The 19,266-nt window shown below is 36.5% G+C and overlaps 1 protein-coding gene across 1 annotated transcript in view; it reads right to left on the reverse strand.

The window, feature by feature from the left end:
• DIAPH3 (diaphanous related formin 3) overlaps positions 1-19,266 on the reverse strand; it is a 569,503-nt gene that overhangs the window by 487,242 nt on the left and 62,995 nt on the right. The window contains exon 4 of the mRNA XM_059903469.1: positions 1,493-1,597. Coding sequence (XP_059759452.1) covers positions 1,493-1,597 — 105 coding nt within the window. The remainder of the gene's footprint in view (positions 1-1,492; positions 1,598-19,266) is intronic.

Consider the following 19,266-nt stretch of genomic DNA (forward strand, 5'->3'; position numbering starts at 1 on the left):
GGGGACACAGGTTCGAGCCCTGGTCTGGGAAGATCCCACATGCCGGAGAGCAACTAGGCCCGTGAGCCACAACTACTGAGCCTGCGCGTCTGGAGCTTGTGCTCCGCAACAAGAGAGGCCACGACAGTGAGAGGCCCACGCACCGCGATGAAGAGTCGCCCCCACTTGCCGCAACTAGAGAAAGCCCTCGCACAGAAACAAAGACCCAACACAGCCAAAAATAAATATAAATAAATAAAAATTTTTAAAAAAAATCTGTTAAGTTCTAATCACAGAATAAACAATTTAATTCTAACAACAAGCCTATGGTGTAGGTATTAGCCCCATCTTATGGACGAGGGGATTGAGGATCAGAAAGATAAAATAAGATGTCCAAGACCAAACAGAGGATAGTCAATCCAAATCACGGAGCTCTGACTCCTAAATCCCCACTGTTAATTTGTGATGGCCAAGTACCATCAAGGGACAAAAGCAATTTACATCTCAATGGCAAGATACAGAGCCCATAGAAAGAACTGGGAAAAGCACAGTACTCAGTGAATTCTACATCTGAACATCAGGCAGCCAAAAAATGAGACATGTTTAAAAATTAAACATCACTTGAATCTTTCTTCCAGAAGAAATACCTCAGAATCACTGACTAGTCTAGTAGATAAATGGAGTTAAAGTATAAATAACTTATATTCTTGTAAGCTGGCCTTGGGTTAAAGTATCCAGTGAAAACTACAGTGTGTTTAGTTATTTTTCTCCAATCCAATTCTATTTTACATTCAACCAAAAGCATTTTCTACTGTCTTTCTACCGAGCCTTTTCTTCTTCATTAGCTTCCATTTTATATTTTTCATCCAATCCACTTAGTCACAATTTTTTTTATGACAACAAAGCTCATTTGTTGTTCCATGAAATAAATATAATTGATTCTGTGTGCCGGTCATGTTTCTCAGACATTTAGTTATTACTTCCACTCACATATTTCATGTTTCCCTAGAAAAGTGGCAGCCACGTGGATTCTTAATGCTCCTTTCAGTGTCTACATTTATAATTTGTTACAAGCTAATTTTATCCACAGGGAAACTCACATTAAAGATATGCCTCTAAGCCACTATTATGTATCCTGATTTAGGTAGTTAGAGTAAAATCAGTCTCACCTTTCTACCATTCAAGTATTATCCCAGTTTATAAGTGACATTAGAAATCAATACCCATCTTAATTCACTAACAAGGAGGGGTGCCCTAGAGTGAGTGGACCAAGCAACCACAGTGCTTCTTAACAGTGTGAGTGGCCAAAAGGCAAAAGCAGTTTAAAAGTTATAAGGTAAGAAATACTTTCAAATTAAACAAACTTATTATAATACTTGTACCTTTAATTATACATACAAAAGCTCTATGATTACAGTTGCCCGCAAACTTAGGCACTTCATTAGACAAATGTATTGTTTTCCATACCACAACATGTTTCAGCAGTACTTCTCAACTTGACAGTTTTACTTACTGTCTTGGAAGCAGTATTAATGTACTGCATCACCATTTCTTTTTTGGTACTGAAGTCCTTTTCCCGCAATGGTGCCTTTTTATCTTCATTTAAATTCATATCTTCCTGGAAAACACAATTAAAAAGCCTCGTTTTAGAATCTAAGGAGAGCAACAATTCTACATAGACAATGAACAGAAAATCAATAATTTGTGACTAAAGCAGCATTAACTGTTTTGGAATGATTTACATGTAGCTCTGCCAGGAGAAAAAAGAGAAAGGACCTGGAGACACAGAGAGCAGAGTATTCTAGATCATTTTAGCAGGTAAAACACTTACCAGAAAAACTTTTTAAATTCACAGCAGGCTAGTAAAATTACATTCACATCACTATAGATAATTAGACAGTTGAAGATTTCTGCCTTCCATAAGCGTATTAGGATTCACAATTTATATATAATTGTGAAATGTATATATTACATATAAAAATATATTTATCTATATAAATTATAAATATTATATATTATATGTAATATATAATATTTATAATTTATATAGATAAATATATTTTAAAATATAAACATATTTTTACAACAGCTGTACCTGAAGCCATCTTGCACCATTCTGAAAGCGCTGCTCCATATATCATAAGAATTAAAAGGTAAATAAGCCAATTCCTTTCCAGATTCTGATAAGCTACAAGCACATACCAAATACCTAATACTGATCCTAGCAAAAGGTGAAGCATCCTACAGTTTTAACTGTCTCTTCTCCACCCCTATCGAAAATATTCATTAATTAATTTATTGCATGTTCTAAATCACATAAAAGTGGCACTCATAAAAAGAAGTACCACCTAAAAACCTAACATTTCTCAACAGCACCAATCAAAATAAAGGTTTAAGTAAGCTAGATCTTGCTACAGGCCTAATTCTGACTAAAAATACAAGTCAAGAATATCCACATAAAGATATGAATTGCGACCAGAATCTATCAGCTCAGCTGACAGAGGAAGGGAGGCTGAGGTAAGACAGAAGTGGCTGAAGGAGAGGGCAGCTCAACTGGATTTCCTCCTGATCTTAGCCTTGGGTCATCTGTGTGCAATGTAGGACATCCTAATGTATATAAACTACATATCCACTCAGAAAAGTGCCCATAAAAATCAGGACTTTGGATCACCTAGGGAGCCCAGAAAGTTTAATTTCATCTAAGTTTTACAAGGGTCCTACAATTCAGACACTGTAGTTTATGCCTTTAGCTGACTCAGTTTTTGGCTACCAAAACTTTGAAGCAATTAAAAGTCAAAATTCCCTTCATTTCACCTTGATATAAAACTTGAGATCTTAGAAGTTGTCCCATTTGACACTCCAATAAAAGGTAGCAATTAGTAATGTCACTCTTGGCTACTCTGGTTAGAAATATCCTATTATGTGAATAATGGTTTATTTTGTTTCTTTTTTTTTTTTTCTCTAAGCCAGTGATTTTCAATACGCCTTAACACCACTTAGGAAGCATTCTAGAAATGTCTCGGGGCATTTTGGTTGTCATGGTGACTGAGGTGACGCTACCAGCATTTACAGGGGAAAGGTGTGCTAGACATTCTGCTACACATGAGCTAATCCTACACAATAAGAAACTGTCCTGCATCCCACAGAGAGATACACAGAGAGAACAAGAGAGGGAAAATCATAATTATCTACGCCTAGACTCTAATTCAACGAAATTAGATGTACAACAGAATATGTAAATTGTTACATATTTAATACTTCATATATTATGTAACTTAATATACACTGAATTTTCCAAGAATCCAACTACTCTGTAAATTATAGTTACACTGTTTTTGTTTTAAGCTTTACCATCATTTGTGTTCCATTTCTGAAATTTAGGTATCCCAGGACAATCCTAGCAAAAGGTGAAGGACCTAGCTTACTTAAACCTTCACCTTTTGCTGCTTGTGGTATCTGAATCAACAGAACAGCACACCTACATCAACCTACATCGTAGCTGTTGTACCCACAGTGGCATGAGGCAAAGACTCCAGAATGTGACTTTATTGTGCCTTCTTGAGTAGTCGATGGCCAACTGTTTACACTGAAATACATACTGTTTTATTATATAGTACAGTAAGGCATTATATGTTGATTTTTTTTAAATTATGAGTGGAGACAGCTTATATAATCTATAAAGAATTTAACTAAGAAAAAGTAATGAGGAAGTTAAGGAGCAATTGTTATAAAAGTTGTGTGTGGGGGGCACCTAAGAGCACTGAGAACATCTGTTTTAAATTATTCACTGTATTTTTTATTTTCTGTCTAATGGCCAAATGTGATCCAGCCTCTTTAACCAGCAAATTAAAATACTTAATAGATATAGAAAACTAAAAAACAGAAAACCCATTAGCTGTGGCTGAAATCAAAATAAAATTTTAAGGTGGAGAGTTGTAAGAAAGAAAAGGCTACTGCTTTCTTTCTGCAAAGGCATCTTCAAGATGACATGAGCTTATACACAAAAGTTGTATGTTTGGAATTACGGAAGAAACCCAGAGTTCTCCCAACTTCTTTCCTCTGGCTTACCCCACCTCTCTTGTCTAAATATGACACTCAACTCCATAACAAAAGTTTGATGACAGTGCCTGCTTAAAAACAAGAGGAAACAAAGAAGAAATGACACTACAGAGAAGTTTGGAATCAACTACATAATCGCACAAACCTTCCAGGATCGCTCAATAGGTACGTAACTTCATCTAACAGATGGTCCTTCTCTTTACATCCGGAAGAAATGGCACTCGAAAGAGTAAGAAAAGTTCTGCCTTTTACAAAAGAGAAATAAGGGAGTGATGGAAAGAAAAAAAATATGTATGTATCTATGGAATAGGGTACAGGATTTTTAGAATAGATTTTGAATCTTTATCAGTGGAGAACAGGGCTAAAAAAGAAGAAAACTCTACAAGACACTGACACTGAACCTCTGAGGGTCACAGAGTCCTAGTGAAATGTATTGGAAGCTTCTTCCTAGAAAATGCACATCCATATTTTATGTTACAGTTCCAATTCAAGTTAAGCTGAACATCTTCCAAAGCTATCCAAGAACCTGGAGGTGGGAGGCAATGGGGGAGCCAAGTATCTCTATTTAATAAGCCCCTGCCATAAGGCAAAACCTTCAGCATGAGATTTTGAATATCACATAGTCTAAACTCCATGTATGTATTACACAACAGAAAATACAGGCCCATAGAAATGAAATGACTTTTCAGAGCTATCTGGTTGTTAGAAGCTTGAGAACTGAAGCCCACACACCCAGTCTAGTGCAGTTTCCAGATAACTGTAAAGGGTCTCTTGTGAGCAAGTCATCAGTTTTCACATTAGTGAGTTCACAGCTGGTTAGTATGATCATATCGCATTTCCGTTGTCTTAGGTCACGTTCCCTAGAGGCAGACCTGGGACAGGGATGCAGGTGCAGGTGATTAATGAGGGGGATGCTCTCAGGAAAAGGGGACTGAGACAGGGACATTCAAAAATGTGGCCTCAGCTGGATTCTCGCTTCAGCCTGAAATGCACAGCAGTAGATAGCACCTGGAGGGAGAGGCCAGCCTTGACACCACCCAAGTCAGTCAGCCATTAGCTGCAGGACCCCAGTTCCCTGAGGCCAAATCTCTGGATTAAGAGGGCAGCTGGGAACCACCAGGAGCCAACACTCACACCTGGGTACGCACACAACCAGCCTGGTGAAGGGGGTCTTGGAGGGGCACCAACAGTGTCCACTACACCATTTGAAAATAACTTACTTTATATTATAATAAGGCTTCTTTCTAAGCAGAACTGAATAATACAGAAACCCACATTTATGGCCTACACAAGCAATATAAACCTCTGTGTGTTAACCAATTCTTCCATTCAAACATAGGTCAGGACATGTAGTACACTGTATAGATACAAAAAGATACTGTAGCTACAGATTTTATAACAGCCCTGAAAAACAGTTTACTTCAATATATATCTATATATTGATATATATGTAACTCAATAAATACCTATAATAAATAAAATAATAAACAGGAAATACATAGAACACATAATTGTACAAGGCCTGAGGAATGATTTGAATGAGGCTAATATTTCAGTGGATATGAGATAAATATCTATTTCTTTAAGTGGAAAAACCTTATCAGTTGGCTATTTAACTGAATATAGCTCATTTAAAAATATTTTTTGAGTAGTCATCAATCAAAACTTTAGTGTCTGTCAATCTGAAGAGGTTTTGTTGTGAAAGTTCTATTAATACCTTAGCAACGTACATTATGAATTAACTCACTTATAGCACTACCTTCATATACATGCTTAAACACAGTTTTTTGCCTGGGGAAATTGGGAGTTGCAGCGTCAAAAAGTAATTTTCCTCTAGTTAATTACTTTCTAATTAAAAACTATACTTAAATTGAATCACTGTGCTACTTCACTATGTGAGTCTGACTGGCACTAGGGGCAGATTTCAGAAATACAGGGAAGAAATACTGAAGAAAAAAATTAAGGGGCATGCTAAAAAATAAGCAGGATTCTTGGATAGTGTCAAGGTCATGAGAGATGAGGAAGTACCACTGATCAGGAGATGAAAGAGACATGGCAAACCAAACATAAGATGTGATGCTGGGCTGGAACCTAGAACAGGAAAAGCACATGAGTGAGAAAACTGCTAAAACCTGAATAAAGTCTGTGGTTTGGTAACTACTGTACCAACATTCATTTCTTAGTATTAATAACTGCACTAAAGTTATATAAGATGCTGGCATTAGAGGAAGTTGGGTGAAGGGTATAAAAGAATTCTCTGTACTACTTTTGCAACTCTTCTGTAAGTCTAAGTTTATTTCAAAATAAAGTTTTTTAAAAACTAAATTAAAATATTCATAAAAATTCTGCTTTAAAAAATAATTTGAAAAGAACAAGAAAAATGGAACATCCTACATTCTTTAAAAACACAGTAGTTTTTTAAACCTCCACTAAATAAAAGTTTGTAGTGTACTGGCCACAATAAATACACACAAACTTGATGGAGGAGAGGGAAGTAAAGAAACCACTATCAAGACAAATCTGAGGCTACCGAGAGGAAGAGTTAAGACACAGGTAACAGAAGTCCATTCAAAACCTAAAGGTCAGGCATTCTTTGGAATTTTCCAAAACACAAAGTTCAAGTTGCTCACATGTCTTCCCATTTTCATTCCAAATCTGCTCTCTGAACCATCCTTCTCACTCATTCTCCCAGCAACACTTGCTACACCTTTTCACAAGGACCTGGTATTTCTATAATCTTAAATAACGGTTAAGTCTGAGCCAGGCACTGTGCTAAACACTTATAAGCACAATTTATTTAATACTCAGTAATAACCCTTTGAGGTATGTACTATCCTCTATTGGTGAGAGAACTGAAACTGAGGGAAATCCTGTAAGTTGGCCACAGTCCTGTAGCTTAGATTTGTCTCTCCATTCTTATTTCCATATTATTTATCTCCATTATCTAAAATCCCACTTCCTCTGGGGCTAATGCCATCTGACATGCTCGGCAGCCAACACCTTGTGTTGACTCCTCTGCCAGCCCATGCCTTCACACCCACAACCAGCAATCTTCATTTCCACTTTCCTCAGCCACGGTCTTCATGACCACACCTGGGCCTTTTCATTAGCTAAAAACTGTTCCACCTCTAGTATCATCATAATCTCCAAGATCCTTTTCTCTGACCTCAATCTTCTATCTTTTCACTTCTCCCACTCCCAAGCCACCTATTTTCTGACCTCAATAAAACCTCCAGTGTCATGACCCCCTCCATTTTCTCCCAGTTAGGCTTTTATGGCCCATCACTTCCTACAACATTGATGGGAAATCCTAGTAGTCTCTCCTCACATTCCCTAGAGTACTCATTTCAAACTTGCCATTCTCCAGGAGCTATGAAACCATTGCTTCTACCTACCATTTTCGGTAAGCAAATTTTAATTTCCTCCATGAAAAGGAACCTATAATTCAATTTCCTGTTTCCTCTATTACCAATTTATTTGCACACTAATTTTTCTGTGCCAACTCTTGCCTCTGTCCAAAGATAATCCCATTCATTTATGCTCTGGATCCTCTTTCCTCTCACCTCCTAAAAGGGCACTGCACATCAATTACCCTGTTTTAATCCCGTTTCACTAAACTCTTCTCAGTTGGTTGGGTCTCAGTATATAAACATGTTAATCCTTAATGGATTAAAAATTAAAAGAAAAAAGCCTCCCCTCAACCCTAGCTCTCCTTTGTATATGCCATTCTTTTTCCGCCTTCACAGATAATTTTCTTTAATTTATTTATTTATTTCTGGCTGTGTTGGGTCTTCGTTTCTGTGCGAGGGCTTTCTTTAGTTGCAGCGAGCAGGGGCCACTCTTCATCGCGGTGCGCGGGCCTGTCACTATCGCGGCCTCTCTTGTTGCGGAGCACAGGCTCCAGACGCGCAGGCTCAGTAGTTGTGGCTCACAGGCCCAGTTGCTCCGCGGCATGTGGGATCTTCCCAGACCAGGGCTCGAACCCGTGTCCCCTGCATTGGCAGGCAGATTCTCAACCACTGCGCCACCAGGGAAGCCCCTACAGATAATTTTTAAAAGAACTTTTTTCTACACTTGCTGTCTCTTTTATATTGCATATACTTTTTAGATATTTGTCAAATGAGATATAATAAAACTTCCCAAATAGAATTTGCTAATCCTATTTTGGGACAACCATGAAATGCGGGTAATTTTCTCGGAAATGGAGCTGGAGCCAGAGATAATACTCACAGCCCCAGCCTTGAACAGTAATAGAAACAAAGTCCAGCTCCAGAGGCAGGGTCTCCAGGCAGTGGTACTGGCACAGGTAAAACTGGCCAAGCTAAAATCCATCATGTCTTCAGGGAGCACTAGCAGAACCACACACAACCTCTGTGACCTGGAACCGTCAATGTGTGGTTGAGCTGTACAAAGTAGCACCTGCTTGAGAGGTGAATAGCGCTGAGATCCTACCAAGACTTCACTCACCAGGCTGTGTGACTTCGTGAGGTGCTGTGTCCTCTCAGAGGAAAGAAGGTGTACACATTTTTCTAACTTGCACAAGGACACCAAATGGGTATTTGTGGCCCTGACCTGGAAACCAGGTCAATGACATGTAGTCAAGCCAGCAGCTTTTTTTTTTTTTTTAATTTATTTATTTATTTATTTTTAACACTTTATACTGTATTTATTTTATGTATGTATGTATGTATGTATGTATGTATGTATGGCTGTATTGGGTCTTCGTTTCTGTACGAGGGCTTCCTCTAGTTGTGGCAAGCGGGGGCCACTCTTCATCGCGGTGCGCGGGCCTCTCAGTATCGCGGCCTCTCTTGTTGCGGAGCACAGGCTCCAGACACCCAGGCTCAGCAATTGTGGCTCACGGGCCCAGTTGCTCCGCGGCATGTGGGATCTTCCCAGACCAGGGCTCGAACCCGTGTCCCCTGCATTGGCAGGCAGACTCTCAACCACTGCGCCACCAGGGAAGCCCAAGCCAGCAGCTTTTAAGATGCTCCAAAGGATTTTTCCTATGTGTCAGATGGGGCCAGAAGTTCCCACAAACCAGGAAAATCCACGTTTGCTACTATCTTTAGACACCTTGACTCCATCCTAGGCTGATAAAACACCAACACAAAAGAAATACCTTCTACGTCTTCTCTGGCAAAACTGAGAGAGAAAAAAAAGATGTAATCTTAATACTCCTGCACATACATGCAATTAGTGAGCACCAAGGAGTAATCAAGCAGAGAATGGCAAACAGAGAGTGGACATTTTTTCAACTGAATTACAAACATTAGACTCACTATTTTCATTCATGGATGTGGATTTTACAAGACAGCATGTTCATTAAATTTACATACATCAAGTTGAGTGGGATAGTTAACGCCATGGAGAGTCAGACTAAATTTAAAATGATTGACTTACTTGGAGAATTAAGTGAATATACAAGCAGCAAATTGAAGATGGTCAGGTGTGAGGAAATTTACCCAGAGAGGAAAAACACTACAGACAGGCAGAAGCATGACTAGAGTTATAAAATCGATCCTGGAAAAACAGTACAATAACGGATCAAAACATTCATAAGGATCAATAAGCATAATATTAAAAGGTAAAAATTGGAAGCACAGCAATATCAAAACCAAACATTCTCATTAAGTCAACAGCTATCATCTCATTTCAGTAGTGTTCAATGCTTTGTTTCATGGGTTAAAGTCAAAATAATTGTTCTTGGTAGCAGTTTTGCTAATATTTTTTTTCACGACAGCCACAAATTGGTTCTACGTTTTAAGAGGTCCACAGTGATCCCCTAATTACTTCTCCTGAGACCTCAGAGCTCAACATCCTACAAGAGCAATTTTACCCATACTTCTTCTAAAAGTATAATTCTGTTCTTCACCACATTGGAATTCATCTTCCATATCACACAATGTCAAAAGGTCTTGCTGATGTTTATCCCTACTGAGGAATGTTCTTACTACCATGAGTGGTTTAGTGCCAAATAAAAACATCAAAGATTTCATGATCTCATTCCAGGTAATTATATACTCCCAAATAGTGCACATTAACTGAATCTCATGTAGTTCTGCAATTTAATATATTATATTCTTAGATTAGGCTTAAGTAAAATTAGAAAACCTGTAAAAGATAAATACAACCAAAACCCTGAAACTTGGAATTAACTTTATTACTACTTTATATTGAAGAGGCCCATAAATATGCTAAAGCTATAAAACAGCTTATCTTTCTTTGTCCATCATTTTTACTACGTTCTTATATAAACCTTTATATAAGGTTTTATAACCTTTATATAATCCTTTCATTTTTTTACATAACTGTGATTATAAAGAGGTCAGATTTTTTGGTTTCACCAATAGTGGGGTTGGATTCACTCTTCTATCCACAATGTCCTTACTTAATCCCAATTAAAATTAAAAGGAAATCAGACAGCTAGCTCATTAACAGGACAGCAGCCAGAAAATAGCATTTACCCAGAGATTGACAACAAACTCATAAACGTTGTTATTCAACCAAATATTCTAACTGGAGTTTATAGAAAGAGGGCAAACTATTTCAATTTGAAACCAAATTACAATTTAACCTAATGCCAGTATCAGGGAATAAACAAACATAGAAGAAACTTAAATATCACCTTTTTTCTCACATGCTATAAATTTTAGCAGAATAGACAAGAAATGAGATGAATATGCAGCATGCTGCACAACTCTACTTTGGAATATAATCTGGCTGAAACTGTTCAAGCTTATGCATAAGCACCTACAATCACAGGCAACTGTTATGTAATCCAGCAGAAAAGAACACTGCTACTTATAAAAAGGGTTTCATTCACTTATTTGCTTTTCAACTTTTCTAAACAAATGGCCATTTCTTCGTAAATTACATAAAGGATAAAATGGTTATTTCACAAAGCACAAAGGCTGACGTTTCTAGAGAAGAAAATAAGACTAAAAAAAAGCCTTCATCGTTTGGAAAGGCTGTACCTGCACACTTCCTAATTAGTGAAAGAGCAAGCTTAAACATTAACATAACCTTTATCCTTTTAAAACTCTCCTTTCTAACCATTTGACTGGTTCCACGAACTCACACCAGGCAAAATCTAAGGCTCCTAAATCATTTATTTTCTCATTTATCTGGATCTAGAAGAAACAACGAGGCACTGACATTATCCCCCTGACAAACACAACCCATGAATCAAGTTGACAATAGCCTTACACTTCTACCCTCTCTTCCTCCTCCTCCCATTTGGATTATTATTTGGATTGCTTTTAAACAACCTCTCCCTGAATTTTTCAATTTCTACCTGAAGGAGAGGGAGATGGGTGACAACTAATAGATCAGAACAAAGCATTACCATAGAACCTCTCTCGTTTTATCTGGTCAACCCAAAATATACTTTTATAGTTTATAAGAAATAAAAAACACCCATGATACGGAAAAGTAGATTTGTAAAAAATGCTAATACTTGAAATAAATGAACTGCTAGTAACACCCATGATACAGAAAAGTAAATTTGTAAAAAACGCTAATACTTGAAATAAGTAAACTGCTAGTAGGAATCTATAGCAGTCAATTAGCACTTAAAGAACTAACACAAACGAGTTTTCCTTGGTGTTTCATTCAGACTCCTGGTGACCCTTAAGACATCACTTACACATCCAACACAATAGGTGTTCATTTGTCTGACTGAAGAAATAGCTATGCATAAATCTTTAACACCAACAATGAAAGCAGAAAAAAAGATTAAAAATGAAAAAAGAAAAATTATCTTTAGCGTGTACCCAGAGAGTGGCAACGTGGAATAAAGATAGCAATAAGAACCCTCCTCCCACCAACTGTACCAAAAAGTATCAAATTCAATTTTATCAGTTCACTTGAGCTCTTCTTTCTTCCTCTGGACCTTAGTTTCAAAGATATCTGAGTTGACTACAAAGCTAAGAACACAAAGACATCTCAGTATTTAACTCTATGTGTACTAATTTATACCTTTCTTGCTTAGACATGGTATTCACCAAAGCAGAAGAAACAGACTAACCCATTCAACAATACATGAAGTATGCACTGTGAAGACACGAAGGGAACAAAGATGAATAAAGTTAAATGTTCATAGTCCAATAAAATAGAGTTCTTATGAAAAGATTAGAAAACTGATCTAATGACATAATAAATAAAAGAAAACAGAAATGTATCATACATAGCCACTCATTTAATCAGTAATGGAGGATATACTCAGTTTAAAGGATAAAAATTAGCAGAACTACACGTCTACCTCATTGGAAGGCGAGTGTAGTGAAGGGCTAGCCAACTTAATTCAAATAACTGAAATGTAAAATGAAAAAAAGGCCTTTACTAAATACTTTAGGAACAGGAAAGAAAAAAAAAATTAACTCTTTTCTGGGGCTTTCTACTCCGTGCAATGAAAGGAAAAAGAAAGGAATAAGAACAGGAAAAGATACAAAAGTTAGTCACAGATATTCTGATTACATACATAGAAAAATATGAGGAACTCTACAAATAATAAAAACTGAGAGTTCAATAAGATTACTGAATACCAAAAGCAACACACAAATTAATAATCTTCGTAAAAATGTTAATTTTTTAAAAATACTAGTTACATTTTAGAAATAAACCAAGGATTAAAGCTCATAAAAGATGTACACGACCTCTAGGGAGAAAATTATAAACTTGTACAGTTCAGGAACAGAGAAAATCGAAATAAATAAACAGATAGATATAAGATATCCAATGTTCACAGAAAAATTTAATATTACAAAGGCATTTATCCTGTCTAAATCAATAAATTTATTGCAATTCCAATCAAGATCCCAACAGGGTTTATAATAAAACTTAACTAATTGATTGTAAAATTAATATAAAATCACAAAGGGGCCAAGAAGAGCCAGGACAATTTTGAAGTAGGGAAGGGGGTCCTAGATATGAAGGCTTATTATACAGTTATATTAATTAAGACAATGGATATAAATGCAGAGCTAGACAAACAGACCAATGGACAAAATCAAATCTCAGAAACAAACCCACATATGAGCAATACCTTGATGTATAACAGTGGAGATATTACAAATGATGGACAAGAATGGCTATTCAATAAATGCTGCTAGAAAAACTAGTTATCCATGTAGGAAAAGTATTGGATCCAATCTCTCACATCAGACATAAAGATATCATAATTCTAACAATTTTAGGAATATAGAAGAACAGATCTATGATGTCAGGATAGAGAAGGATTTCTTAAATAATACACTTATGACATATTTAAGACCGTTTAAAAATCAAAATGGAGCAACTATGGCTCAGGCATCCAAAATGGAGCCAGACCATTGTTGATGTGGTTTCAGATACATTCCTGCATCTCTAAGAACTTGAATTTTCTCTGAACTGTATCAAACTCAAGAACAGGACCAGCCATTTCAAAACAGTATCTCCTAGTATCTGCTAGCTGCACCCTTGTAGTTTTCTAACAGAGAAGAACAAACCTGACTCCATATTGTATCTATTCCTTTAGCTCTAACCTTTGTGCTCTGTTGCCTTGCTTAGTCATGCTGACTCTGCACCTTTGTAAAAGAAGTTGCCTATAGCCTAAAATATACATGATAGCCCATTCTTAAGGGTCTGCCTCCCAGGCTTGACCTCTAAGGTATAAAATTTTCATTCCTATAGAGATAAAAAGTTCCAGAACAGAAATAACATTTGTGTTGTTGAAGATTTACAGGAACATTGTGATCAGACCTAAGTGGACAGCTGCAAGAACAAGGGATTCCTGCACCAAGAAGTCTGCAACAACAAGCCACACCTCCACCTCTTTTAGTATAAAAGCCTGAATTCTAACTCGGGTAAGATGGTTCTTTGGGACCCTAGTCCACCATCTTCTAGGTCTGCTGGCTTTCCGAATAAAGTCACTATTCTTTGCCCCAACGTCTCAGTCTCTCCATTTATTGGCCTGTCATGCAAGGAGCAAGTTAGCAGCTTGGACTCCGTAGCAGTTTCAAAGTCCATCCCCCTTCACAGCTATGTAATCAGTTCAGACCCCAGCCAATCCCTGATTAACAAGCACCCTTACTTCTTTCCAACTCCAGTCCTAATTCTTGACAAACAACTTATGGAAATAACCTTGCAGTTTTTTGCCTTTATAACCCTCCCCCATTTTGTAGCCCAAAGGAACACAATTCAAATGGTCCTTGAATCTTTATCTCCTGGGCCGCAATCCTAACAAACCCTAAATAAACACCTGTTAATTCAATCAGGTCTCTGTTTCTGAAATTTTGATTAACAATACAAAAAGCAGAAACCATAAAAAGATTTACAAATCTGGCCACATTGATTTTTACATTTCTGTACTTTCATCCATCCTACCACCCCCAAAAGGAAGTAAAAAGACAAGACTCAGACTGGGACAAGATACTTACAACTCATATAAACTGACACGAGCATTAAGGATATGTGATGAATTCTACAAATCAATAGGAAAAAGAAAAAAACCTCAATGGAAAAAACTGGCAAAAGATATGAACAAGAAATTCACAGAAGAGTAAACCAAAGGGCCAATAACTGTGTGAAGAAATGTTCAACCTCACTTATGATCAAAGAAAAAAAAATTGTTTAAAGTAATAGGTAACCTGTTTATATCCAACAGACTTTCAAAACTTAAAAAGCCTTATTATACCAATGCAAACTCAGTGACATTCTACAAATTAATCAGGTGGAATCTTCAAGTGTCAAATTCATAAGATACAAGATTAAGGACCTCTTCTAGACTGAGGAGATTTTAAAACATGACAACTGAATACAACACACAGTTCTCAACAGGATTCTTTTGCTATAAAGAGCACTGCTGGTACTACTGGTAAAACTTAAGACTGTGAGGATTAGTTGACAGAAATTGATCAGTGTTAGCCTCCTGATGGTGGTGGTTATATTGTGGTTGAGTAGGAGGATGTCCTTTTTTGTAGACTAATACTAAAATATTAAGGTATTATGAGGCATTGAGTCAGCAACTTACCAGCAAGTAGTTCAGAAAAAAAGTTTTTTTCCTGTACATTTATCATTAAAGACACAGAAAACTTTTTTTTTAACATATAGGAATAAAACCAACAGATTCAGGGTATTGTTCACCTTTGGGAATTAAAGAAGAATGTGATTGAAAGGAGTACACAAAGTATTTCAATTAATTATCTGTGTTCTATCCTTTTTTGTATACCTCACATACCCTATTTAAAAACACCACTGAACAAAAATAGATTCAACTTGATAGTACATCCTGAAAATTGTTTCAAAATTAACTTCTGAATGCCTTTTGTATTATCTATACTATGTTTCCCCACACTAAAAGCTAAAATATGTATTAAATAGTAGGTCATCTAAGATCTTAATGCCAATAAACACTTCAAAGGCATGCTTAAGAGATAATGCTGATGGCATTTTATAAATGTGCTCCCTCCTACATTACAATACAGCCTAGTAAACATCTTCCCAAGAAAAGATTAGAGCATTACTATTCATACTTAAGTACTTCATGCAACTTTATTAGACCACTTCTTCCATGCTTACAAATGATGACAGGAAGTCCAGAAATTAAATAATTTTTGTCAGAGTAATTCTGTCATCATTGGCATTCATTTAATGCCTGTTGATGATCACATCTTGATAGATGATCTTTCTTGCAGCTTTCGTTCTCTCAACAGATAATGAAAGTGAGAAAACAAAAAAAAAGATATTAATGTGTGAAATCTCTCTTCCTATTCATTATTTTAACATTTTTGTATTATTTAGCAAACTGGAAATTAAAGCTAATTTCCACCTAAACACAGTACTGAAGGTGAAAAAAAATGTAAAGTCTTAGAAATCTTAAAAGTTAGAAAGATGCACCTAATTCAACAGGCAGTTATTTGGGATGATAAACCAGTTGGATGATGCTGCATGGATTTAATCTAGCAGAGACACATATCAAAATAATACATAAAGGCTCCCATCAAGCCTCTTAGATACCCTCAAGCACCAGAGGGCAGACAGCAGAGGCAAGAACAACTACAATCCTGCAGCCTATGGAACAAAAACCACATTCACAGAAAGATAGGCAAGATGAAAAGGCAGAGGGCTATATACCAGATGAAGGAACAAGATAAAACCCCAGAAAAACAACTAAATGAAGTGGAGATAGGCAACCTTCCAGAAAAAGAATTCAGAATAATGATAGTGAAGATGATCCAGGACCTCGGAAAAAGAATGGAGGCAAAGATCAAGAAGATGCAAGAAATATTTAACAAAGACCTAGAAGAATTAAAGAACAAACAAACAGAGATGAACAATACAATAACTGAGATGAAAACTACACTAGAAGGAACCAATAGCAGAATAACTGAGGCAGAAGAACGGATAACTAACCTGAAAGACAGAATGGTGGAGTTCACTGTTGTAGAACAGAATAAAGAAAAAAGAATGAAAAGAAATGAAGACAGCCTAAGAAACCTCTGGGACAACATTAAATGCAACAACATTCGTATTATAGGGGTCCCAGAAGGAGGAGAGAGAAAGGACCAGAGAAAATATTTGAAGAGATTATAGTCAAAAACTTCCCTAACATGGGAATGGAAATAGCCACCCAAGTCCAGGAAGCGCAGAGAGTCCCATACAGGATAAACCCAAGGAGAAACACGCCGAGACACATAGTAATCAAATTGGCAAAAATTAAAGACAAAGAAAAATTATGGAAAGCAGCAAGGGAAAAATGACAAATAACATACAAGGGAACTCCCATAAGGTTAACAGCTGATTTCTCAGCAGAAACTCTACAAGCCAGAAGGGAGTGGCATGATATACTTAAAGTGATGAAAGGGAAGAACCTACAACCAAGATTACTCTACCCAGCAAGTATCTCATTCAGGTTTGATAGAGAAATCAAAAGCTTTACAGACAAGCAAAAGCTAAGAGAATTCAGCACCATCAAACCAGCTCTACAACAAATGCTAAAGGAACTTCTCTAAGTGGGAAACACAAGAGAAGAAAAGGACCTACAAAAACAAACCCAAAACAATTAAGAAAATGGTCATAGGAATATACATATCGATAATTACCTTAAACGTGAATGGATTAAATGCTCCAACCAAAAGACACAGGCTTGCTGAATGGATACAAAAACAAGACCCATATATATGCTGCCTACAAGAGACCCACTTCAGACCTAGGGACACATACAGACTGAAAGTGAGGGGATGGAAAAAGATATTCCATGCAAATGGAAATCAAAAGAAAGCTGGAGTAGCTATACTCATATCCGATAAAATAGACTTTAAAATAAAGAATGTTACAAGAGACAAGGAAGGACACTACATAATGATCAAGGGATCAATCCAAGAAGAAGATATAACAATTATAAATATATATGCACCCAACATAGGAGCACCTCAATACATAAGGCAACTGCTAACAGCTATAAAAGAGGAAATCGACAGTAACACAATAATAGTGGGGGACTTTAACACCTCACTTACACCAATGGACAGATCATCCAAAATGAAAATAAATAAGGAAACAGAAGCTTTAAATGACACAATAGACCAGATAGATTTAATTGATATTTATAGGACATTCCATCCACAAACAGATTACACTTTCTTCTCAAGTGCGCACGGAACATTCTCCAGGATAGATCACATCTTGGGTCACAAATCATGCCTCAGTAAATTTAAGAAAATTGAAATCATATCAAGCATCTTTTCTGACCACAACGCTATGAGATTAGAAATGAATTACAGGGAAAAAAACGTGAAAAGTACAAACACATTGAGGCTAAACAATACGTTACTAAATAACCAAGAGATCACTGAAGAAATCAAAGAGGAAATCAAAAAACACCTAGAGACAAATAACAATGAAAACACGACGATCCAAAACCTATGGGATGCAGCACAAGCAGTTCTAAGAGGGAAGTTTATAGTTATACAAGCCAACCTAAAGAAACAAGAAAAATCTCAAATAAACAATCTAAACTTACACCTAAAGGAACTACAGAAAGAAGAAGAAGCAAAACCCAAAGTTAGCAGAAGGAAAGAAATCATAAAGATCAGAGCAGAAATAAATGAAATAGAAACAAAGAAAACAATAGCAAAGATCAATAAAACTAAAAGTTGGTTCTTTGAGAAGATAAACAAAATTGATAAGCCATTAGCCAGACTCATCAAGAAAAAGAGGGAGAGGACTCAAATCAACAAAATCAGAAATGAAAAAGGAGAAGTTACAACAGACACCGCAGAAATACAAAACATCCTAAGAGACTACTACAAGCAACTCTATGCCAATAAAATGGACAAACTGGAAGAAATGGACAAATTCTTAGAAAGGTATAACCTTCCAAGACTGAACCAGTAAGAAACAGAAAATATGAACAGACCAATCACAAGTAATGAAATTGAAACTGTGATTAAAAATCTTCCAATAAACAAAAGTCCAGGACCAGATGGCTTCACAGGTGAATTCTATCAAACATTTAGAGAAGAGCTAACACCCATCCTTCTCAAACTCTTCCAAAAAATTGCAGAGGAAGGAACACTCTCAAACTCATTCTATGAGGCCACCATCACCCTTATACCAAAACCAGACAAAGATACTAAAAAAAAAAAATTACAGACCAATATCACTGATGAATATAGATGCAAAAATCCTCAAAAAAATACTAGCAAACAGAATCCAACAACACATTAAAAGGATCATACACCACGATCAAGTGGGATTTATCCCAGGGATGCAAGGATTCTTCAATATACGCAAATCAATCAATGTGATACACCATATTAACAAACTGAAGAATAAAAACCATATGATCATCTCAATAGATGCAGAAAAAGCTTTTGACAAAATTCAACACCCATTTCTGATAAAAACTCTACAGAAAGTGGGCATAGAGGGAACATACTTCAACATAATAAAGGCCATATATGACAAACCCACAGCAAACATCATTCTCAACGGTGAAAAACTGAAAGCATTTCCTCTAAGATCAGGAACGAGACAAGGATGTCCCCTCTCACCACTATTATTCAACATAGTTTTGGAAGTCCTAGCCAAGGCAATCAGAGAAGAAAAAGAAATAAAAGGAATACAAACTGGAAAAGAAGAAGTAAAACTGAGAATCCTAAAAATGCCACCAGAAAACTACTAGAGTTTACCAATGAATTTGGTAAAGTTGCAAGATACAAAATTAATGCACAGAAATCTCTTTCA

Source organism: Balaenoptera ricei, chromosome 18 (assembly GCF_028023285.1).
Source record: "Balaenoptera ricei isolate mBalRic1 chromosome 18, mBalRic1.hap2, whole genome shotgun sequence".
NCBI lineage: Eukaryota > Metazoa > Chordata > Mammalia > Artiodactyla > Balaenopteridae > Balaenoptera > Balaenoptera ricei.